At 40.8% G+C, this 25,598-nt stretch overlaps 1 protein-coding gene across 1 annotated transcript; it reads right to left on the bottom strand.

Moving 5' to 3' along the window:
- Window positions 1-15,545: 15,545 nt before the first annotated feature.
- LOC147645956 (uncharacterized) lies at window positions 15,546-16,661 on the bottom strand. Its single transcript, XM_086874054.1, has 2 exons — window positions 16,352-16,661; window positions 15,546-16,032 (listed from the first exon to the last, which is right to left on the bottom strand). Exons 1-2 carry the CDS (start codon window positions 16,604-16,606, stop codon window positions 15,835-15,837), a joined length of 453 nt encoding a protein of 150 aa, XP_086730180.1. The 5' UTR covers window positions 16,607-16,661; the 3' UTR covers window positions 15,546-15,834.
- Between the last annotated feature and the right edge of the window lie 8,937 nt (window positions 16,662-25,598).

Raw genomic sequence — 25,598 nt, 5'->3', positions numbered from 1 at the left:
GTCCTTGAGACGGTTGTGAGACAGATGAGGGAATCTTCAGACCGTCTCTTACACCTACCAAATTCCAGAAACATCCCACAAAATCTTCACAACTTTCCACACAATCTCAGAAAAATCCCTCAAAATTCTTCATGTCACCTCAAAATCCTTCAAAATTTCAAAAGCAACCCAAAAATTTCAGGAAACATCCCACAAAATTCCCAAAACCTTCTCAAAACCCTACCAAATTCCAGAGACATCCCACAAAATCTTGACAACTTTCCACACAGTCTCGGAAAAATCCCTCAAAATTCTTCATGTCTCCTCAAAATCCTTCAAAATTCCACAAAATCACATGAAATTCCAGAAATATCCCACAAAATTCTCGAAATCATCTCAAAACCCTAACAAATTCCAGAAACATCCCACAAAATCTTGACAACTTTCCACACAATCAGGGAATTATCCCTCAAAATTCTTCATGTCTCTTCAAAATCCCACAAAATTCCACAAAAATCCCACAAAATTCCAGAAACATCCCACAAAAATCCCTAAAACCTTATCAAAACCCTACCAAATTCCAAAAACATCCCACAAAATTCCCAAAAACCTCTCAAAACCCTACCAAATTTCCGAAACATCCCACAAAATCTTGACAACTTTCCACACAATCCTGAAAAAATCCATCAAAATTATTCATGTCTCCTCAATATCCCACAAAATTCCCACAAAAAATCCCACAAAATTCCCACAAAAAATCCCACAAAATTCCTGGAACATTCCAAAATATTCCCAAAATCTTCTAAAAACTCTACCAGATTCCAGAAACATTCCACAAAATCTCGACAACTTTCCACACAATCTAGGAAAAATCCATCAAAATTATTCATGTCTCCTCAATATCCCACAAAATTCCAGAAACATCCCACAAAATCCCCAAAACCTTATCAAAACCCTACGACATTCCTAAGACATCTTACAAAAAAAAGAAAACTTTCCACACAAACTAGGAAAAATCCATCAAAATTATTCATGTCTCCTCAAAATCCTACCAAATTCCAGAAACATCCCACAAAATATTGAAAGCATTCCACAGAATCTGAAAAATCTTTCAAAATTTTTCAAGTCAGCTCCATATCAAACAAAATTCCAGAAACACCCCAGAAAATTCCCGAAATCTTCTCAAAACACTACCAAATTCCAGAAACATCCCACAAAATCTTGACAACGTTCCATATAATCTAGGAAAAATCCATCAAAATTCTTCATGTCTCTTCAAAATCCCTCAAAATTCCACAAAAATCACACAAAATTCCAGAAAATCCAACAAAATCATTAAAATTTTCTCAAAATTCCACAAAATTCCAGAAAATCACACAAAATTTTTCAAACATCCCACAAATCCCTTTAAACCTTCTGAAAACCCAACAAAATTTCAGAAACATCCCACAAAATTCCCCAAATCTTCTCAAAACCCTACCAAATTCCAGAAACATACCGGAAAATTCCCGAAATTTTCTCAAAGCCCCATAAAATTCCAGTAACAACCCACAAAATCTTGGCAACTTTTCACACAATCTAGGAAAAATCCATCAAAATTCTTCATTTCTCCTCAATAACCCTCAAAATTCCGAAAACATCCCTCAAAACTTGCGAAATCTTCTCAAAACCCTTCGAAATTCCAGTAACATCCCACAAAATCAACACAGCTTTCCACACAATCTAGGAGAAATGTATCAAAGTTCTTTATATCTCCTCACTGTCCCTCAAAATTCCACAAAAAATTCCCACAAAATTCCAGAAACATCCCACAAAATCTTGACAACTCTCTACACAATCTAGGAAAAATCCCTCAAAATTGTTCAAGTCAACTCAGAACCCTTCAAAATTCCACAAACATCACATGAAATTCCAGAAACATCTCACAAAATCCCCAAAATAATCTCAAAACCCTACCAAATTCCAGAAATATCCCACAAAGTCTTGACAATTTTCCACGCAATCTAGGAAAAATCCATCAAAATTCTTAAAGTCTCCTCAATATCCCTCAAATTTCAAAAAACATCCCACAAAATTCCCGAAATCTTCCCAAAACCCTATCAAATTCCAGAAACATCCCACAAAATCTTGACAACTTTCCCCACAATCTCGGAAAAATCCATCAAAATTCTTAAAGTCTCCTCAAAATCCCATAAAATCCACAAAAATCACACGTAATTCCCAAACTCTTCTCAAAACCCTACCAAATTTCAGAAACGTCCCACAAAATCTTGACAACTTGCCACACAATCTAGGAAAAATCCATCAAAATTCTTCATGTCTCCTCAATATTCCAAAAAATTCCACAATAATCCAAAAATTTCACGAAAACATCCCGCAAAATTCCTGAAATCTTCTCAAAACCCTTCCAAATTCTAGAAATATCCCACAAAATCTGTACAAATTTCCACACAATATATGAAAAATCTTTCAAAATTACTCAAGTGTTCTCAAAATTCCACAAAATCTTATCAAATTCCACAACATTCCAAAAAAATCCTATAAAATTCAAGGAAAATCCCACAAAATTATTAAAATTTTCTCAAAATGCCACAAAATTATTGCGAGACCACCAGCTATTCACCAGCCTTCACAGAAGTAAACGTGAACGCCTTTTATTTCTACCTTTTGCACACTTATATGGGGTTTTACAGGGTCTGTGGGCTAAGCAAGCTACTATTGGCTAATGCACACAGGTTTACATTTTTTGTCCCGTACACACGGATATTGTTTTGCTTTACTCTCTCTCCTGCAGGAAGGTTTCAAGGACTTTAGCCTTTAATATCACGACATATTTCAAAGACTGGTTTGTGCAGACAGGCCCTTACTAATATATAAAATAGATCAACACATAATGAGCTGAAATAGAGAATTTCATCTTCATAAGACTTCTCTTAAAATGTTGCTAGGGTCCTTAACTTTGATGACATTAATTTTCTTTTTGTCCACCATTCCATATTGCATGCCAAGTATTTTATTGTTAGAAACTTTATTCCAAGGCTGTAGGGCTGTGTTGGTAACACAGAGACCATATGATATCGTCAGTCATATCATCGGATAATGCCCCTAAACTAAAACTACTCCTACAAGCCTATGGGGCAGTCCCTTTGTAAATTTGTATTTCCAATGGCAATGTCCCTACATCCATTTAGTACAAATGAGTGCAGACCCTCAGTACTATCAAGTCATTTGGATCCACTAACCCAAGAACACTCGGTAGAGATATTTTCCAGCACAGCATCCTGCTAGGATGCACAAATGTAGATCTCTCTCTGCCTTCCCCAATGACTTTGAGCTTATGAAAATAAGATTATAGGACAGGATGTAAAATTTGGTGGCAGATAGCAAACACTGCTGTTTCTTCTTCTCTGGCAGGCTGTTCAAGGGGAAGTTTACTTGTAGTAATACTTTTTGGACCCAAAAAATAAAAGTAAAATTTAGAAAGGACGTACCTCTGAGAAGAGATGAGCTCAGAATGTGGTTTAAAATGGCAGATAAACACAAGATGCAGAGCAGGTATTTTTCTTTATTTTTTTTCACATTCATTGCAACAGGGGGAAAAGGTCCTACGTCCTTGTTCTGAATGAGACTCTTTTTTTCTTTTACAAACTGTGCAGGAGCGGACCTAGGAATGAGTTGGGGAGGAAAAAGGACTGAACTGTTCTTTACTTTTGCCTCTGGAGAATCAAAGTTGTGGCCTGAAATCTACCTGAGCCAAGCGTATTTTCAGTTTGTAGAAGCTTATTCTGCTATGAATTTCTGTCTCTTGGCTGGATACTCAGCATCTCTAAGTGTAGAATCCTCCCTGGCACCGTATATCCTCGCCTTGTCCCTGCCACCACCACTAAACTATTTTCCTTTCATTGTAAACTGAGTGAGATTCTACTTGGATGGAATTCTGCAGAGTTAGGGAATGAAGCCCTTTTCCTTCTTCATATTTTTTATTATTAAATTCTTTAATTTAATAATTTTTTATTATTAATAATCTTAAATTATTTATTCTATTCGCACCTTCTGAGTGAGCCTTTCATAAGGGCTTCTGTATTTCACAGAGGCTACACCTATTTGGGTCTGAAGACTTTGATACAATTCGAATCACTTGAAAATCCAACCTGTTTGATTTGTATGGAAGGCAGCCATTCTCCCTGTTCCAAACTTCATAAAATAGATAATCCATGTTGAAAAAAATAAATACCTCTGGGAGATAGTTGAGACAGTGCATCAGGGTGATTCCAGGGATGGATAAGAAGACCATCAACTTCCTCATGCCATCAAACTTGAGACCAATACTCAGGTCTGCAGTTATAATTTTAATCCACAGTAATCTACAGACAATCCTTTATTATCTAAAAAAGCTAATACCGTAACGTTGGAAGCAAGCTGAAGTTGGAAGAGTTAAGTGTCTTAAAAGCTCTTGTTTACAGCAGGATTGGAGAGCCTTTACATCTTGTAACAGTAAGGTTTTAAATTTGTAATCCTGACCTTGCAACTAGAAATTGGTGGCTCCATTGTTGCACTTGCAGCAGCCACATGACATCCAAGGAGAAGCGCATTGATCTAACTTCTGTGGAACCAGTGGCTGCAAATACCATCAGGAAGTGCTGGACTGGCAGGACATTGGATGGATGCTCTAAGCCCACAGAGCTGGAAATATCAGTTCTAGCCACATGAGAAGTCCATTTATGGAATTCCAAATCTGTTCCTCCCACTATCTGTGCTCCTCTATTCTGTATCAGCTTGGTGAGGAGGTAGATGAAACTGTTGGGGAAAAAAACCACTTAAATTTAAAGCAGAGTAACTGTTCCATTATAAATGATGAAGACAAACCTGTGAGGCTCCCAAAGAAATCTTTCTTTGGCTTCCAGTAACAATTTAAAATGGACAACAAATCTATGCTGTATAATCTGCTTTGAATGGATTTCCTTTGGAACGTGTACTTCTTACTGAATGACAGAACTGCAATATTTTCACACTTGCAATTGCACCCTCCAATGGCCGCAGGAAATGCAGCAGCTTCTGTTTTCTGTTGCTTCTGTTTGTTAATGCTTCAAGGTGTTGCTCTGGATTTGTACCCAGCTGTCATGACCTTAGAAAGAGAATGTTCTAAAAATAGGAGTAAAAAAGCCAGAGAGCTCCTCTTGCAGCAGACACGGGCAACATTGGATCTTAATTGTTTTTGCAAAGCATTCTAATGGGGAGAGGCAGATATCAATAATGGAAACTTCAGAAGGTGTGTGGCTGCTTCGTACCTTAGGCTGGATTCAGGAAGGGCCGTGTTACACAGAGCAAAGTCAAGAGTTTGAATCAAGGAAGTGTGAGCTGCCCAGAAAGTCAGGGCCCACACTGCTCATGTGTATCAGGGGAAGGTGAGAATCAGGCCCATCTGCTGATAGAAATGCAAGTTACAGCTTTAGCAGCCAAATGATATGCAAATAAATGGCTTCTATGTATTGGAGAGCATGAAGCATGAAGTTAGTGTTTCATACAGGTGTTTGAAGGCAATGTAGGACTCCAGAGCTTAGTGTTTTAATTGCAACTTGAATTTCCTTATTTGCTGTTATTTAGACTGCTCTGAAGTAGTAATGAGAAGAAAAAAATGAAAGAAAATGTTGTTTGACGGGGACTGTGGTAGGGCTTTCTTGACAGATTTGAAATGGCTTGAATTCATTAAAATCTCCAGGTGAGGGGAAGATTGTATCTATTCCTCTCTTTTTAAAGCAAATTTTCCAAGAGGGATCTAAAATTGCATTTGAGGATTGGGGTGTGGTTTTTTTCCCTTCTTTCATGTGCAACCTAACAACTCCAGCTTCACAGGCCTATTTAACATTTTATCCATCAAAATCAGTCCTTTGATTTGTGTTTTGGAAACTTGTTCATCTTGGGGTATTTGTCATCTCCTCAGGGTATTGAAGGTCCATCAAATGCTGCAGGTTTCATTCTTCCTTTAATATGGTCTATGTGCTGGAGTTTGACTCTTAAGCAGAGCTAATTGTTTATTTTGCAGCCTAGCAGTTCTACTGTGGGGCTCTGGGCATTGTGAATTGTCAGTTCACTTGAGAACGATGGGTAAATCAGCTCCTGGGAAGCTGTGCACTGCCTGGCCCCGATGCTTCAGCATGCTTGAGGTCAGCTTGGCTGTCTCCGACTGTCTAATAATATGCAGAATAATAGAATTAAGTATTCATTTTAATTGCTGATCAATAAGATTTGTTTTCATCTAAATCTGCGTGCTAGTTTCTAAACCACTACAGTCTGTTTCATCAATGACCTTCTTGATTTTAGCTTAAGCTTTCTAGTTTCTGCCGATCTCATTTTCTCGCCTGTCCCTGGGAGAGGAAGGGATGATGGCTGGAGGTTTGGCAGTCAGCGAGGGCCTGACCACCACTACAGTTCTGGACTCTCAGCCTTGGAGATGTTAGTTCCAACAGGAATCGGCTGTTAGTTCCCAGTTTTGTATTGCAAAGACTGACCATGCTGCCAGCACTGTGTTTTATGAGTGAATTTTCATTTGGTCAAACTCCAAAGCAGCCTTAATTTTAAGGTGGAATTCTTTGTGGATGAGGCTGTGAAGAATATGGTGTTTATACTCCCATCCTACCGGCAGTACGGTAGAACAACTCCTAACGGATTTGGTAATAAAGACCTAGTTTTTCTTCACTAAACCTGCCCTAGCAAAATTCATAAGCTGGTGATAGCTATCTCTGGCGTGGAAAATCTTTATTGAGTTTATTGACAATTTAATATATGATGTCAAGCTTTGTTGTTTAGTTTCTGTTTGTCCAGAGACACTTGGGGCTACCTTTGCTTCCTAAGGGATTAAACTAGCAAGCACTTAGAATCAGATTTTGGGAAGATGGGTGCAGGAGACTTGGTAATTCACTTCAGAAAAACATAATAATGATGAACACTTCAGATGGAAATGATAGTATTTGACATACTATGTGAAATGCTTTTATATGATTTTTTCATTTTTCTTTTATTTTTAATCCTGGATAAATTAAACGAGGCTTTTGGGGAAAGCATGAGCTGGATTTTATATTGAGTTTGATAACCTCTGATTCTGCTCTCGTTTCTCTATCTGCTGGAACTTGTAGTAAACTAGCTATGTCCATGTTTAATTCTGTAATAATTATCTTTCAAATCAAGCCTTTCTCACTTGGTGTTGATATATTTGGGAGAGGGAGGGGAATGGAGAAAAAAGAGCTACTTTCATGAATACAATTGAAATTTCATATTGCTGATTTGACCCTTTCCAAGATTCAAGTGACCACTGGATCAGGTTGGAACTGAGGGGATGACTCATGACTCTGGCATAAAAACTACATTTCATTCCATATATTAGGAGTTCTCTGTTGCCCACAAGAAAGTCCTGAAAAAAAAAAAAAAACCAAAAGAGAAATTGGTTTCAAATTTCCTCTGCTATTTTCTGGTGACTCTTCTTTCTGGAGATGCCTTAGCAAGTGTAGGACATCTGAAAAACTTGGAACTGCAACTTTAGTGTTGAGGCTCTGATGAACATTGCTTCTGTCATCAAGTTCTTGTGTTAATACTTTCAACTTAGCTGAGTAATGTTGGTATCAGCAGACTGATAAAGCCATGCCTTCCTAATTTATAATGCATTCTTAATAAAAAAAAAAAAATCTGTTTCTTCATGTATTTAATTACCTAGTGAGTATAAGAGGGAATGAAGTTAATACCGCGAAGATTTGAAGCAAAACACGGCTTTCTAATGTGCTTCAGTATAGGCTATGCACAAGTAAATAGACATGATCTTTAAGCTTCAGTTACCTTGAATTACCCTATGCATATTCAAATTCAGATTGATGAATGCTGAACCAAAAGCAGACATCATATAGTTAATTAAAGTTCTTTTCATTCAGAGGCAAACTATTTTCATTGCTTTGTTTTGAGGGTGGGTTGGTTTTGATGGGGTTTTTTTCTGCTAAGGCAATGGCAAGCATTTATTTATCCAGCTCCCTCCACATTTTCCACCATCGTTATTGCCAGTGACCCCTGCAGTGATAAGTGGTCAATGACCCTCAGCCAGGGTGAGCTGCAGGAGCCTTACAGACGTGCCTGTTCTTTCTCACAGTGGTAGAACAAGTGCAAGAGCACAGTGGCATTTTGCTAAAAGCTACTATTTTTCCCAACAGGTTCTTCTACAGGCAGAATCAAATGCTTTCTTCAAGAGCAACCACATCTTTTCTCTGCCTGAAAGGTTGTGTTTGTTTGGGTTTTTTTCTCTTCCCTTAGGTGAGAGATAAAAAAGTGAAGAGGAAAGCCAGTGGAAATGTCAAAAGTACCAACTGGTAGTAATTTGGTGTGAGTGTCTCCATTTACACTTCACACTTGCTCTTTGAGAACTTGGAGCTGTATTTAAAATGGATTTTGCTAGGTGGTGTGCTGCTGATGATCTGCATTTCTTCTTCCATTTCTTTGCTGTGCTTGTTTGCTATTGCTGCTGAATGTCCCCAAAAAGTAAAGTGGTGTGGAAGAGTTGAGCTTCTGAACCAGCTTCTGAAATTCTAAAGCTGATCTGTAAGTTTTATTCCTATGGGATTTTTAAAAGTAGATATGTCATCAAAGTTAACTTTCTTCAGAAAGCAACAAGACTGTCGTCCTTCCACTGATACTCCTTTTATTTAACAGAGGTATTTGATGGTGCTGTAAAGGAGCAAGATGCAGAATGAGTTTGAGAGAAGTCATTGAAACTGGGAGCACAGATAGTTGATTCCTACAAATCAAAAAACGGATGTTTTGTAGGCAAATGAAATCTAATCCTATTTGGAGGGTCAACAGGATAAATAGAAAGAACTAAATACAGATCTATATAGATAAACTCCCCCCAGAAATCTATGAAGAAGGACTGATAGCTGCCATAGCCCAGGCAGCCTGTGGATCTAATTGCCTGCCTGAATTCAGCCCTTGCCTGGATCCCAGGGGAGACGTCTCTGCATTTCTCTCCCAGCATTCCAGGGATGATCCTGCTCCTTTCATGGTGTCCCAGAGTCCTGCGAGCCCCCCGTCCTGGGGCCATCCTGATGCCTGCCGGGGCCTTTAGGGTCCCCCCTGACGTGCAGATAGGGTTTGACTCCAAGCTTCCTTGGAAGGTGGAGGCAGGTGAATATTGGCCACCTTCTTCTTTCCCGCTGCCCTCCATACTCTTGCAAACCCTGCTGGGGCACTCGGGCTCTCCATTGCAGGCAGTCTGGAGCTGCCATGCAAACCCATCTCTCAAGGAGTCCCCAGGTCTCAGGTGCAACATCAAGAAAATGACACAGCAACGTGTAGAAAACGTGAACTTTATTCACTTGACTACTTCTAAAATCTACACTACAACGTTACTTGAAGACTATGGGGTAAGAATCTTAAGCCTAAAATACTTCAATACTTCAACTGTTTAGAACTGAACACTAAGGGAAAGGTCAACTTCTTGGGGGAAACGTGGTGGGGAAAACTACAACTAACAATAGGGGTGTGGCTAACTTCTAAGATGGGGAACGTCGCAGTGCCTGGGCTGGGCACTGGTCACACATTCCCCGTAAGGTTCTGAAGACAGAGTGCCGCACTGGAGGTCAGAGCTGCGGGGAGGTGCGGAGTCTCCTGCCAATGCCCTCTTTTGCCGCCGTCTTGGTTGTTGGTCTCGGCTGAGAGCGAAGGCACAACCGCATCAAGTCACGGTTGTGCCTCAGCAGCTGCATCAACTTCTTTGGACAGCCGTGTCTTCGATGGCGGCGGGGCCCTGCACGGCCTGAAGGGCTCCGGAGATTCCGCTGCAAGGCAAAGCGCAGGGATCCCCATGGAAGAGGCAGAGGGGCAGAGCGGGGCCGGCACCCACAAAGTGGGGCTGCCTTTGGCCTCGGAGACAGAGACTCGGGCTCAGTTGGGCTGGGCTGCCCCGGGGAAGAGGCTGCAGCATGCAGAGCTCTGGCCGCCTCTGCTTGGTGCTGTCCATGGGGCTCAGCCCCTGGGCCGGATTCCCCAGCCAGGAGCTCAGGCCCCTTCTGCCGCAGGGCATTGGCCAAAGGGTGCCCAAGAGGCCCTCAAGGTCTGCCCCATCCTGCCTCCCTGACCCCCCAGCCCTGCCTCACCTCTCCCCAGCATCTCTGAAATCTTCTCTCAAGGGCCCATCCCATGGCCATGCCTATGATGAGCACGCCGACCAGCAGGACTGCCCAGGACACCCACAGGATCTGCTCAGGGTCCGTCTCCTCCGGGTAGAAATCCTCCGGAAGCATAGGAGAGGCATCCGTGCTCTGCTCGAGTTTGCTGGAAGGGTCGAGGGGATGGGCCAAGAGCAGCAGCACGTAAAGCTGCAGCAGCGAGGAAGAGCCGTGAGCAGCCATAGAGCTCTGCCGGCAGCACAGAGGCTCTGGGCGTCTCTCTGCAAGCAGGTCTGCCTGGGCTCTGGGGCGCAGCAACAGCTGGCGACAGTTGCCAGGCACCGTGCCGTCGCCAGAGGCTGTGATGTCACAGAAGCACAGAACGCCCTGGCCTCAGAGAGCCCTGAGAGAATGTTGAGTCCAACCTGTGAGCCATGGCGGCAAGCATGGCCAGCAGAGCGGGGCCTGAGCGCTGCGGCCTGGCTTGCGTTGCCCACCTGCCACAAGGATGACTCCAGCAGCCCCCTGTCAGGCCATTGCAGGATCTAATGGCCCTTTCTGGGCACAAGTTCTTGCCAACGCCCAGCGTAAACCTCCCTTGGCACAGCTTCAAAGCCTTGTTGGCATCTGCTCTCTCTTGTCCTTGCCCATCTGGCTGGCGCTGCCGTGTTGCTCACTGGCCTGTCTGTGGGAGAAGAGGCTGTGCCAATGAGTGCTGCTCAACTTTGAGGCCATCCAAAGGAGGATTTGATTGTGCCTGCTGTGGGAAGGAAGATGCGTGCACATGGCCACTTCCCATAGGTTTTACCGCAGATTTTCATCAACAGCTGTCCTACTGAAAGTAAAGTCTGTTTTAGTGAGTATTTGAGGGGTTCCAGAACACAATGGCATCTCAGGGAAATTCTGCTGGTTCAGTTCTACTGAAGTTTTGAGATGAGTTGCAAATCCTGAAAATTTTCTCCTTGCCGAGGTGGTAATTTCACAGTTTAGATTGTGGGGATATTGATTGCTCAGTGTTGAGGACCTAATGTAACTTTCAGCAGCAGAAATTTTCAACATCCAGTGATTGTCTTTGAGACAAAAACATTTGAAATCTTTTTTTCTGTGGACAGGAATTGCTTCTGTGATACTTCACATCATCCATTAAAAATTTGATGTCTGGAAAAAGTCCCGAGTGCTGTGTGATTTCCTTGGTCGTGTTCTTTGGAATGGCTTCCCCCCCATTTTCTGAAGCTGGCCACAGAAAGGTAATAGATGGGTGAGAAGTTGTGAAAGGCCAACTGGTGTAGATCTTTGTCTCCTGTTTCGAGGTCTGTGGTGAGCTGTGAGTCAAAGAGCTGATTTGTCTCAGCTGGTGAAAACACAATTGAACCTTTTTGCAGCAGGATGGATGGATAGAACCAAAGCACAGCATGGCTGGCACCAGCAAATGAATTAAAATGCATCCCTGGGATATGTCTATTGGATTGTTCTTCTAATATTGTGGTAGTAATTATGATGTCTGAGTACTGAACAAGCAACAAGTACTGAACACCTGATTTGTAGTCAATTATCTATCTCTAATGTAGCAAAGAAATTTTTAAGAATTGTGTTTTTTCTCTCATGGTTGAGGTATGTGTTCTTCACGGGCTGAATCTTAATATCACTTTGTTTTTGTAGAAGAGCAGTTTCAGCAGAAGATGATTTTCCTTGCCCTCCTTTTCATTTTTCTTTTCTGTATTATTGCCTGGCAGGTTAACTTTTGCAAATTGCGTGCTGCAAAATGTTGCTACTAAGGATGGTTGGTGTCAAAAGAGGTTCTTTTCTCGCTTGAATTCATTAAAATCTCCAGGTGAGGGGAAGATTGTATCTATTCCTCTCTTTTTAAAGCAAATTTTCCAAGAGGGATCTAAAATTGCATTTGAGGGTTGGGGTGTGTTTTTTTTCCCTTCTTTCATGTGCAACCTAACAACTCCAACTTCACAGGCCTATTTAACATTTGATCCATCAAAATCAGTCCTTTGATTTGTGTTTTGGAAACTTGTTCATCTTGGGGTATTTGTCATCTCCTCAGGGTATTGAAGGTCCATCAAATGCTGCAGGTTTCATTCTTCCTTTAATATGGTCTATGTGCTGGAGTTTGACTCTTAAGCAGAACTCATTTTTTATTTTGCAGCCTAGCAGTTCTACTGTGGGGCTGTGGGCAGGTCAATTCACTTGAGAACGATGGGTAAATCAGCTCCTGGGAAGCTGTGCACTGCCTGGCCCCGATGCTTCAGCATGCTTGAGGTCAGCTTGGCTGTCTCCGACTGTCTAATAATATGCAGAATAATAGAATTAAGTATTCATTTTAATTGCTGATCACTAAGATTTGTTTTCAGCTAAGTCTGCGTGCTAGTTTCTAAACCACTACAGTCTGTTTCATCAATGACCTTCTTGATTTTAGCTTAAGCTTTCTAGATTCTGCCGATCTTATTTTCTCGCCTGTCCCTGGGAGAGGAAGGGATGATGGCTGGAGGTTTGGCAGTCAGCGAGGGCCTGGCCACCACTACAGTTCTGGACTCTCAGACTTGGAGATGTGATCAGGAATCTGCTGTTAGTTCCCAGTTTTGTATTGCAAAGACTGACCATGCTGCCAGCACTGTTTTATGAGTGAATTTTCATTTGGTCAAACTCCAAAGCAGCCTTAATTTTAAGGTGGAATTCTTTGTGGATGAGGCTGTGAAGAATATGGTGTTTATACTCCCATCCTACCGGCAGTACAGTAGAACAACTCCTAACTGATTTGGTAATAAAGACCTAGTTTTTCTTCACTAAACCTGCCCTAGCAAAATTCATAATCTGGTGATAGCTATCTCTGGAGTGGAAAATCTTTATTGAGTTTATTGACAATTTAATATATGTTGTCAAGCTTTGTTGTTTAGTTTCTGTTTGTCCAGAGACACTTGGGGCTACCTTTGCTTCCTAAGGGATTAAACTAGCAAGCACTTAGAATCAGATTTTGGGAAGATGGGTGCAGGAGACTTGGTAATTCACTTCAGAAAAACATAATAATGATGAACACTTCAGATGGAAATGATAGTATTTGACATACTATGTGAAATGCTTTTATATGATTTTTTCATTTTTCTTTTATTTTTAATCCTGGATAAATTAAACGAGGCTTTTGGGGAAAGCATGAGCTGGATTTTATATTGAGTTTGATAACCTCTGATTCTGCTCTCGTTTCTCTATCTGCTGGAACTTGTAGCAAACTAGCTATGTCCATGTTTAATTCTGTAATAATTATCTTTCAAATCGAGCCTTTCTCACTTGGTGTTGATATATTTGGGAGAGGGAGGGGAATGGAGAAAAAAGAGCTACTTTCATGAATACAATTGAAATTTCATATTGCTGATTTGACCCTTTCCAAGATTCAAGTGACCACTGGATCAGGTTGGAACTGAGGGGATGACTCATGACTCTGGCATAAAAACTACATTTCATTCCATATATTAGGAGTTCTCTGTTGCCCACAAGAAAGTCCTGAAAAAAAAAAAAAACCAAAAGAGAAATGGGTTTCAAATTTCCTCTGCTATTTTCTGGTGACTCTTCTTTCTGGAGATGCCTTAGCAAGTGTAGTACATCTGAAAAACTTGGAACTGCAACTTTATTGTTGAGGCTCTGATGAACATTGCTTCTGTCATCAAGTTCTTGTGTTAATACTTTCAACTTAGCTGAGTAATGTTGGTATTAGCAGACACTGATAAAGCCATGCCTTCCTAATTTATAATGCATTCTTAATAAAAAAAAAAATAAATCTGTTTCTTCATGTATTTAATTACCTAGTGAGTATAAGAGGGAATGAAGTTAATACCGCGCAGATTTGAAGCAAAACACGGCTTTTTAATGTGCTTCAGTATAGGCTATGCACAAGTAAATAGACATGATCTTTAAGCTTCAGTTACCTTGAATTACCCTATGCATATTCAAATTCAGATTGATGAATGCTGAACCAAAAGCAGACATCATATACTTAATTGAAGTTCTTTTCATTCAGAGGCAAACTATTTTCATTGCTTTGTTTTGAGGGTGGGTTGGTTTTGATGGGGTTTTTTTCTGCTAAGGCAATGGCAAGCATTTATTTATCCAGCTCCCTCCACATTTTCCACCATCGTTATTGCCAGTGACCCCTGCAGTGATAAGTGGTCAATGACCCTCAGCCAGGGTGAGCTGCAGGAACCTTACAGACGTGCCTGTTCTTTCTCACAGGGGTAGAACAAGTGCAAGAGCACAGTGGCATTTTGCTAAAAGCTACTATTTTTCCCAACAGGTTCTTCTACAGGCAGAATCAAATGCTTTCTTCAAGAGCAACCACATCTTTTCTCTGCCTGAAAGGTTGTGTTTGTTTGGGTTTTTTTCTCCTCCCTTAGGTGAGAGATAAAAAAGTGAAGAGGAAAGCCAGTGGAAATGTCAAAAGTACCAACTGGTAGTAATTTGGTATGAGTGTCTCCATTTACACTTCAAACTTGCTCTTCGAGAACTTGGAGCTGTATTTAAAATGGATTTTGCTAGGTGGTCTGCTGCTGATGATCTGCATTTCTTCTTCCATTTCTTTGCTTTTCTTGTTTGCTATTGCTGCTGAATGTCCCCAAAAAGTAAAGTGGTGTGGAAGAGCTGAGCTTCTGAACCAGCTTCTGAAATTCTAAAGCTGATCTGTAAGTTTTATTCCTATGGGATTTTTAAAAGTAGATATGTCATCAAAGTTAACTTTCTTCAGAAAGCAACAAGACTGTCGTCCTTCCACTGATACTCTTTTTATTTAACAGAGGTATTTGATGGTGCTGTAAAGGGGCAAGATGCAGAATGAATTTGAGAGAAGTCATTGAAACTGGGAGCACAGATGGTTGATTCCTACAAATCAAAAAACGGATGTTTTGTAGGCAAATGAAATCTAATCCTATTTGGAGGGTCAACAGGATAAATAGAAAGAACTAAATACAGATCTATATAGATAAACTCCCCCCAGAAATCTATGAAGCAGGACTGATAGCTGCCATAGCCCAGGCAGCCTGTGGATCTAATTGCCTGCCTGAATTCAGCCCTTGCCTGGATCCCAGGGGAGACGTCTCTGCATTTCTCTCCCAGCATTCCAGGGATGATCCTGCTCCTTTCATGGTGCCCCAGAGTCCTGCGAGCCCCCCGTCCTGGGGCCATCCTGATGCCTGCCGGGGCCTTTAGGGTCCCCCCTGACGTGCAGACAGGGTTTGACTCCAAGCTTCCTTGGAAGGTGGAGGCAGGTGAATATTGGCCACCTTCTTCTTTCCCGCTGCCCTCCATACTCTTGCAAACCCTGCTGGGGCACTCGGGCTCTCCATTGCAGGCAGTCTGGAGCTGCCATGCAAACCCATCTCTCAAGGAGTCCCCAGGTCTCAGGTGCAACATCAAGAAAATGACACAGCAATGTGTAGAAAACGTGAACTTTATTCACTTGACTACTTCTAAAATCTACACTACAACGTTACTTGAAGACTATGGGGTAAGAATCTTAAGCCTAAAATACTTCAATACTTCAACTGTTTAGAATTGAACACTAAGGGAAAGGTCAACTTCTTGGGGGAAACGTGGTGGGGAATCCTACAACTAACAATAGGGGTGTGGCTAACTTCTAAGATGGGGAACGTCGCAGTGCCTGGGCTGGGCACTGGTCACACATTCCCCGTAAGGTTCTGAAGACAGAGTGCCGCACTGGAGGTCAGAGCTGCGGGGAGGTGCGGAGTCTCCTGCCAATGCTCTCTTTTGCCGCCGTCTTGGTTGTTGGTCTCGGCTGAGAGCGAAGGCACAACCGCATCAAGTCACGGTTGTGCCTCAGCAGCTGCATCAACTTCTTTGGACAGCCGTGTCTTCGATGGCGGCGGGGCCCTGCACGGCCTGAAGGGCTCCGGAGATTCCGCTGCAAGGCAAAGCGCAGGGATCCCCATGGAAGAGGCAGAGGGGCAGAGCGGGGCCGGCACCCACAAAGTGGGGCTGCCTTTGGCCTCGGAGACAGAGACTCGGGCTCAGTTGGGCTGGGCTGCCCCGGGGAAGAGGCTGCAGCATGCAGAGCTCTGGCCGCCTCTGCTTGGTGCTGTCCATGGGGCTCAGCCCCTGGGCCGGATTCCCCAGTCAGGAGCTCAGGCCCCTTCTGCTGCAGGGCATTGGCCAAAGGGTGCCCAAGAGGCCCTCAAGGTCTGCCCCATCCCGCCTCCCTGACCCCCCCAGCCCCGCCTCACCTCTTTCCAGCATCTCTGAAATCTTCTCTCAAGGGCCCATCCCATGGCCATGCCTATGATGAGCACGCCAACCAGCAGGACTGCCCAGGACACCCACAGGATCTGCTCAGGGTCCGTCTCCTCCGGGTAGAAATCCTCCGGAAGCATAGGAGAGGCATCCGTGCTCTGCTCAAGTTTGCTGGAAGGGTCGAGGGGATGGGCCAAGAGCAGCAGCACGTAAAGCTGCAGCAGCGAGGAAGAGCCGTGAGCAGCCATAGAGCTCTGCCGGCAGCACAGAGGCTCTGGGCGTCTCTCTGCAAGCAGGTCTGCCTGGGCTCTGGGGCGCAGCAACAGCTGGCGACAGTTGCCAGGCACCGTGCCGTCGCCAGAGGCTGTGATGTCACAGAAGCACAGAACGCCCTGGCCTCAGAGAGCCCTGAGAGAATGTTGAGTCCAACCTGTGAGCCATGGCGGCAACCATGGCCAGCAGAGCGGGGCCCGAGCGCTGCGGCCTGGCTTGCCTTGCCCACCTGCCACAAGGATGACTCCAGCAGCCCCCTGTCAGGCCATTGCAGGATCTAATGGCCCTTTCTGGGCACAAGTTCTTGCCAACGCCCAGCGTAAACCTCCCTTGGCACAGCTTCAAAGCCTTGTTGGCATCTGCTCTCTCTTGTCCTTGCCCATCTGGCTGGCGCTGCCGTGTTGCTCACTGGCCTGTCTGTGGGAGAAGAGGCTGTGCCAATGAGTGCTGCTCAACTTTGAGGCCATTCAAAGGAGGATTTGATTGTGCCTGCTGTGGGAAGGAAGATGCGTGCACATGGCCACTTCCCATAGGTTTTACCGCAGATTTTCATCAACAGCTGTCCTACTGAAAGTAAAGTCTGTTTTAGTGAGTATTTGAGGGGTTCCAGAACACAATGGCATCTCAGGGAAATTCTGCTGGTTCAGTTCTACTGAAGTTTTGAGATGAGTTGCAAATCCTGAAAATTTTCTCCTTGCCGAGGTGGTAATTTCACAGTTTAGATTGTGGGGATATTGATTGCTCAGTGTTGAGGACCTAATGTAACTTTCAGCAGCAGAAATTTTCAACATCCAGTGATTGTCTTTGAGACAAAACCATTTGAAATCTTTTTTTCTGTGGACAGGAATTGCTTCTGTGATACTTCACATCATCCATTAAAAATTTGATGTCTGGAAAAAGTCCCGAGTGCTGTGTGATTTCCTTGGTCGTGTTCTTTGGAATGTCTTCCCCCCCATTTTCTGAAGCTGGCCACAGAAAGGTAATAGATGGGTGAGAAGTTGTGAAAGGCCAACTGGTGTAGATCTTTGCCTCCTGTTTCGAGGTCTGTGGTGAGCTGTGAGTCAAAGAGCTGATTTGACGCTCTGGAGGTCAGAACTGAGGGGAGATGCGGAGTCTCCTCCCAATGCCCACTTTTGCCACTGACTTGGTTCTTGGCCTCTGCTGAGAGCAGTAACGAAGGTGCAGCTGCATCAGGTCACAGTTCTGCCTCAGCAGCTGCATCAACTTCTTTGGACAGCCCTGTCCTCGGTGACGGCGGGGCAATATAAATACAATATAAATTCCAGCTCATGCTTTCCCCAAAAGCCTCATTTAATTTATCCAGGATTAAAAATTAAAGAAAAACTAAAAAATAACTTAAAAGCATTTCACATAGTATGTCAAATACTATCATTTCCATCTGAAGTGTTCATCATTATTATATTTTTCTGAAGTGAATTACCAAGTCTCCTGCACCCATCTTCCCAAAATCTGATTCTAAGTGCTTGCTAGTTTAATCCCTTGGGAAGCAAAGGTAGCCCCAGGTGTCTCTGGATGAACAGAAACTAAGCAGCAAAGCTTGACAAAGTATATTAAATTGTCAATAAACTCAATAAAGATTTTCCACGCCAGAGATAGCTATCACCAGCTTATGAATTTTGCTAGGGCAGGTTTAGTGAAGAAAAACTAGGTCTTTATTACCAAATCAGTTAGGAGTTGTTCTACTGTACTGCCGGTAGGATGGGAGTATAAACACCATATTCTTCACAGCCTCATCCACAAAGAATTCCACCTTAAAATTAAGGCTGCTTTGGAGTTTGACCAAATGGAAATTCACTTATAAAACACAGTGCTGGCAGCATGGTCAGTCTTTGCAATACAAAACTGGGAACTAACAGCAGATTCCTGATCACATCTCCAAGGCTGAGAGTCCAGAACTGTAGTGGTGGCCAGGCCCTCGCTGACTGCCAAACCTCCAGCCATCATCCCTTCCTCTCCCAGGGACAGGCGAGAAAATAAGATCGGCAGAAACTAGAAAGCAAAAATGAAGAAGGTCATTGATGAAACAGACTGTAGTGGTTTAGAAACTAGCACGCAGATTTAGATGAAAACACATCTTATTGATCAGCAATTAAAATGAATACTTAATTCTATTATTCTGCATTATTATTAGACAGTCCAAGACAGCCAAGCTGACCTCAAGCTTGCTGAAGCATCGGGGCCAGGCAGTGCACAGCTTCCCAGGAGCTGATTTACCCATCGTTCTCAAGTGAATTGACCTGCCCACAGCCCCACAGGAGAACTGCTAGGCTGCAAAATAAAAAATGAGCTCTGCTTAAGAGTCAAACCCCAGCACACAGACCATATTAAAGGAAGAATGAAACCTGCAGCATTTGATTGACCTTCAATGCCCTGAGAAGATGACAAATTCCCCAAAATGAACAAGTTTCCAAACTACAAAGCAAAGGAATGATTTTGATGGATCAAATGTTAAATAGGCCTGTGAAATTGGAGTTTTGATGGATTTTTCTGAGATTGTGTGGAAAGTTGTCAAGATTTTGTGGGATGTTTCTGGAATTTGGTAGGGTTTGGAGAAGATTTCTGTAATTTTGTGGGACGTTTCTGGAATTTTGTGTGATTTTGTAGAATTTTGTGGGATATTGAGGGGACTTGAAGAATTTTGATGGATTTTTCCGATATTGTGTGGAAATATGTCAAGATTTTGTGGGATGTTTCTGGAATTTGGTAGGGTTTTGAAAAGATTTCAAGAATTTTGTTTGATGTTTCTGGAATTTTGTGGGATATTGAATTTACTTGAAGAATTTTGATGGATTTTTCCGAGATTGTGGGTAAACTTGACACGATTTTGTTGCATATTCCTGGAATTTGGTAGGGTTTTGAGAAGATTTCAGGAATTTTGTCGGATTTTTCTGCAATTTTGTGGAATTTTTGTTTAATTTTGAAGAGACATGATGAATTTTGAGTGATTTTTTCTAGATTGTGTTGAAAAGTTTTCTCGTCTCTGTAGGAAGTTTCTGGAATTTGGTAGGGTTTTGAGAAGATTTTGGGGATTTTGTGGGATGTTTCTGGAATTATTTGGGAATTTTGAGGAGACCTGAAGAATTTTGATGGATTTTTCCTAGATTGTGTGGAAAGTTTTCAAGATTTTGTGGGATATTTCTACAATTTGGTAGGGATTTGAGAGGATTTGGGGAATTTTTGAGGGATTTTTCCAGAATTTCTTTGGGTTTTTTTAGAATTTTGAGGGATTTTTGAGGAGGCATGAAGAGTTTTGACGGATTTTTCGTAGATTGTGTGGAAATTCGTCAAGATTTTGTGTGATGTTACTGAAATTTCGAAGAGTTTTGAGAAGATTTCGCGAATTTTGTGGGATGTTTAAGGAATTTTGCGGGAATTTTGTGGAATATTTTTTGGGGATATTGAAGAGATATGAAGAATTTTGAGGGATTTTTCCTAAATTGTGTGGAAAGGTGTCCAAATTTTGTGGAATGTTTTTGGAATTTGGTAGGGTTCTGAGAAGATTTTAGGAATTTTGTGGGACATTTCAAGAGTTTTGTGGGAATTTTTGGGAATTTTGAGGGATATTGAGGACACGTGAAGAATTTTGAGGGATATTTCCAAGAGAGTGTGAAAAGTTCTCAAGATTTTGTGGGATGTTTCTGGAATTTCGTAGGGTTTACAGAAGATTTAGAGAATTTTGTGGGATGTTTCTGTAATTTGGTAGGGTTTTCAGAAGATTTCGGGGATTTTGTGGGATGTTTCTGGAATTTTTTGAGATATTGAGGAGACATGAAGAATTTTGAGGGATTTTTCCGAGATTGTGAGGACAGTTGTAGAGATTTTGTGGGATGTTACTAGAATTTCGAAGGGTTTTGAGAAGAGTTTTGGAATTTTGTTGGATGTTGCTGGAGTTTGGTACGGTTTTGAGAAGATTTTGGGAATTTTGTGTGATTTTTGTGGAATTTGGCGGTACTTGAGGAGACAAGAAGAATTTTGATGGATTTTTCCTAGATTGTGTGGAAAGTTCTCAAGATTTTGTGGGCTATTACGGGAATTTCGAAGAGTTTTGAGAAGATTTATAGAATTTTGTGGGATCTTTCTAAAATTTGGTAGGGTTTTGAGAAGATTTGTGGAATTTTGTGGGATGATTCTGGAATTTGGTAGGGGTTTGAGAAGATTTCGGGGATTTTACGGGGTGTTTTTGGAATTTTTTTAGGTATTCTGGAGACATGAAGAATTTTGATGGATTTTCCCTAGATTGTGTGGAAAGTTGTCAAGATTTTGTGGGATGTTTCTCGAATTTGGTAGGGTTTTGAGAAGATTTTGGGGGATGTTTCTGGAATTTTATGGGAATTTTTTATGGAATTTTTTTTGATTTTTAGGAGATATGAAGAATTTTGATGGATTTTTCCTAGACTGTGTCGAAAATTGTCAAGATTTTGTGGGATGTTTCTTGAATTTTGTGGGACTTTTTTGGAATTTGAAGGCATCTTGATGGATTTTTCCTAGATTGTGTGGAAAGTTGTTGAGATTTTGTGGGAAGTTTCTGTAATTTGATAGGGTTTTGAGAAGATTTTGAGAATTTAGGGGGATGTTTTAGGAATTTTGTGGGATATTGAGGAGACATGAAGAATTTTGACGGATTTTTACTAGATTGTGTGGAAAGTTGTCAAGATTTTGTGGGATGTTTCTGGAATTTGTTAGGGTTTCAAGAGGATTTTGTGAATTGTGTGGGATGTTTCGGGAATTTTGTGGAATTTTTTTGGATATGGAGTAGACATAATGAATTTTGTGAGATTTTTCCTAGATTGTGTGGAAAGTTGTTGAGATTTTGTGGGATGTTTCTAGAATTTGGTAGGGTTTTGAGAAGATTCATAGAATTTTGTGGGATGTTTCTGGAATTTTGTGGGAACTTTGTGGAATTTTGAGGGATTTTAAGGAGACATGAAGAATTTTGATGGATTTTTCCTAGACTGCGTGGAAAGTTGTTGAGATTTTGTGGGATGTTTCTGGAATTTTGTTGCGTTTTCACAAGGTTTATCACAATTTGTGCGATGTTTGAGAAATTTTGTGGGATTTTCGTGGGTATTTGAAAAAATTTTAATAATTTTGCAAGATTTACCTGGAATTTAGTGGCATTTCTTTGCAATGTTCTGGGATACTGAGGAGACTTGAACAATTTTGAGGGATTTTTCTTATTTTGTGTCAATTTGTGGAGATTTTGTGGGATGTTTCTGGAATTCAGTGGGATTTCTGTAGAATTTTGTGAAATATTGACATGACTTGATGCATTTTGATGCATTTTTCCTAATTTGTGGGGGAAGTTGTCAAGATTTTGTGGGATGTATCTGGAATTATGTTGGATTTTTGTAGAATTTTGAGGAATTTTGAGGCGACCTGAAGAATTTTGAGGGATATTTCCGAGTTTATGTGGAAAGTTCTCAAGATTTTGTGGGATGTTTCTAGAATATGGTAGGGTTTTGAGAAGATTTCACGAATTTTGTGGGATGTTTCTGGAATTTTGTGGGAATTTTGTGGAGTTTTGAGGGATAATGATGAGACATGAAGAATTTTGACGGATTTTTCCTAGACTGTGTGGAAAGTTGTCAAGGTTTTGCAGGATGTTACTGGAATTTCGAAGGGTTTTGAGAAAATTTTGGGAATTTTGTGGGATGCTTCGGGAATTTTGTGGAATTTTTTTGGATATGGAGTAGACATAAGGAATTTTGTGAGATTTTCCCTAGATTGTGTGGAAAGTTGTCGAGATTTTGTGGGATGTTTATTTAATATGGTAGGGTTTTGAGACTATTCATAGAATTTTGTGGGATGTTTCTGGAATTTTGTGGGATCTTTGTGGAATTTTGAGGGATTTTGAGGAGACATGAAGAATTTTGATGGATTTTTCCTAGACTGTGTGGAAAATTGTCAAGATATTTTGGGATGTTTCTGGAATTTTTTGGGACTTTTGTGGAATTTTAAGGCATCTTGATGGATTTTTCCTAGATTGTGTGGAAAGTTGTCAAGATTTTGAGGGATGTTTCTGGAATTTTGTGGGATATTGAGGAGAAATGAGGAATTTTGATGGATTTTTCAAAGAGAGTATGGGAAGTTGTCAAGATTTTTTTAAGCATGTTTCTGGAATTTGGTAGGGTTTTGAGAAGATTTCTCGAATATTGTGGGATGTTTCTGGAATTTGGTAGGGTTTTGAGAAGATTTCTCGAATTTTGTGGGATGTTTTTGGAATTTGGTAGGGTTTTGAGAAGATTTGGGGAATTTTGTGCAATGTTTCTGGAATTTTGAGGGATTTTTTCTGGAATTTTGTGGGATTGTCAGTAGACATGAAGAATTTTGATGGATTTTTCCTAGATTGTGGGGAAAGTTGTTAAGATTTTGTGGGATGTTTCTTGAATTTGGTAGCGTTTTGAGAAAATTTCGGGAATTTTGTGGGATCTTTCTGGAATTTCAGGTAATTTTGTGGAATTTTGAGGGATTTTGAGGAGACATGAAAAGTTTTGAGGGATTTTTCCGAGATAATGTGGAAAGTTGTCAAGATTTTGTGGGATGTTTCTGGAATTTGGAAGGGTTTGGAGAAGATTTCTGTAATTTTGTGGGACGTTTCTGGAATTTTGTGTGATTTTGTGGAATTTTGTGTGATATTGAGGGGACTTGAAGAATTTTGATGGATTTTTCCGATATTGTGTGGAATGTTGTCAAGATTTTGTGGGATGTTTCTGAAATTTGTTAGGGTTTTGAAAATATTTCAAGAATTTTGTGGGATGTTTCTGGAATTTTGTGGGATATTGAATTTACTTGAAGAATTTTGATGGATTTTTCCTAGATTGTGGGTAAACTTGACACTATTTTGTTGCAAATTTCTGGAATTTGGTAGGGTTTTGAGAAGATTCATAGAATTTTGTGGGATGTTTCTGGAATTTTGTGGGATTTTTGTTGAATTTTGAGGAGACATGAAGAATTTTGAGTGATTTTCCCTAGATTGTGTGGAAAGTTCTCAAGATTTTGTGGGATGTATCTGGAAATTTGTCTTATTTTTGTGGGATTTTCAGGTATTTTTACAAGACATGGAGAATTTTGCGGGATTTTTCCTGGATTGTGTGGAAAGTTGTCAAGGTTTTGTGGGATGTTTCTGGAATTTGTTAGGGTTTTGAGAAGAATTTGGGAATTTTTTGGGAATTTTGTAAAATTTTTGGGGATATTGACTAGACATGAAGAATTTTGCTGGATTTTTCTTAGATTGTGTGGAAATTTGTCAAGATTTTGTGGGATGTTTCTAGAATATGGTAGGGTTTTGAGAAGATTTCGGGAATTTTTTGGGTTGTTTCTGGAATTATGTTGGATTTTTTTGGAATTTTGAGGTATTTTGACAAGACATGGAGAATTTTGATGGATTTTTCATGGATTGTGTGGAAAGTTGTCAAGATTTTGTGGGATGTTTCTCGAATTTGGTAGGGTTTTGAGAAGATTTCACGAATTTTGTGGGATGTTTCTGGAATTTTGTGGGAATTTTGTGGAGTTTTGGGGGATAATGATGAGACATGAAGAATTTTGATTGATTTTTCCTAGATTGCCTGGAAAGTAGTCAAGGTTTTGCGGGATGTTACTGGAATTTCGAAGGGTTTTGAGAAAATTTTGGGAATTTTGTGGGATATTTCGGGAATTTTGTGGAATTTTTTTGGATATGGAGTAGACATAATGAATTTTGTGAGATTTTTCCTAGATTGCGTGGAAAGTTGTAGAGATTTTGTGGGATGTTTATTTAATATGGTAGGGTTTTGAGACGATTCATAGAATTTTGTGGGATGTTTCTGGAATTTTGTGGGATCTTTGTGGAATTTTGAGGGATTTTGAGGAGATATGAAGAATTTTGATGGATTTTTCCTAGACTGTGTGGAAAATTGTCAAGATTTTGTGGGATGTTTCTGGAATTTTGTGGGACTTTTGTGGAATTTTAAGGCATCTTGATGGATTTTTCCTAGATTGTGTGGAAAGTTGTCAAGATTTTGAGGGATGTTTCTGGAATTTTGTGGGATATTGAGGAGAAATGAGGAATTTTGATGGATTTTTCAAAGAGAGTATGGAAAGTTATCGAGATTTTTTTGGGGATGTTTCTGGAATTTGGTAGGGTTTTGAGAAGGTTTTTGGAATTTTGTGGGATATTGAGGAGACATGAAGAATTTTGAGGGTTTTTTCCGATATTTTGTGGAAAGTTCTCAAGATTTTGTAGGATTTTTCTGGAATTTCGAAAAGTTTTGAGAAGATTTCTCAAATTTTGTGGGATGTTTCTGGAATTTGGTAAGGTTTTGAGAAGATTTGGGGAATTTTGTGCAATGTTTCTGGAATTTTGAGGGATTTTTGTGGAATTTTGTGGGATTGTCAGTAGACATGAAGAATTTTGATGGATTTTTCCTAGATTGTGGGGAAAGTTGTCAAGATTTTGTGGGATGTTTCTGGAATTTGGTAGCGTTTTGAGAAAATTTCGGGAATTTTGTGGGATCTTTCTGGAATTTCATGTAATTTTGTGAAATTTTGAGGGATTTTGAGGAGACATGAAAAATTTTGAGGGATTTTTCCGAGATAATGTGGAAAGTTGTCAAGATTTTGTGGGATGTTTCTGGAATTTGGAAGGGTTTGGAGAAGATTTCTGTAATTTTGTGGGATATTTCTGGAATTTTGTGGGATTTTTGTTGAATTTTGAGGAGACATGAAGAATTTTGAGTGATTTTCCCTAGATTGTGTGGAAAGTTCTCAAGATTTTGTGGGATGTTTCTGGAATTTGTTAGGGTTTTGAGAAGAATTTCTGAATTATGTGGGATTTTTCTGCAATTTTGTGGGATTTTTGTTTAATTTTGAAGACACATGAAGAATTTTGAGTGATTTTTCCTAGATTTTGTTGAAAAGTTTTCTCGTTTCTATAGGAAGTTTCTGGAATTTGGTAGGGTTTTGAGAAGA

The sequence above is a fragment of the Cyanistes caeruleus genome, unplaced genomic scaffold, assembly GCF_971803275.1.
Source record: "Cyanistes caeruleus unplaced genomic scaffold, bCyaCae1.hap1.1 HAP1_SCAFFOLD_141, whole genome shotgun sequence".
NCBI classification, from domain to species: Eukaryota; Metazoa; Chordata; class Aves; order Passeriformes; family Paridae; genus Cyanistes; species Cyanistes caeruleus.
Note: the sequence above shows the minus strand (reverse complement) of the source record. Positions and strands in the feature narration are given on the sequence as shown.

Bases quoted from the DNA above. Each gene is read 5' to 3' on its own strand.
- LOC147645956 (XM_086874054.1), bottom strand. From the start codon at position 16,606: ATGGCTGCTCACGGCTCTTCCTCGCTGCTGCAGCTTTACGTGCTGCTG. The intron at 16,033-16,351 runs GTGAGGCGGGGC...TTTGCCTTGCAG, and splicing joins TTCAGAGATGCTGGAAAGAG to CGGAATCTCCGGAGCCCTTC.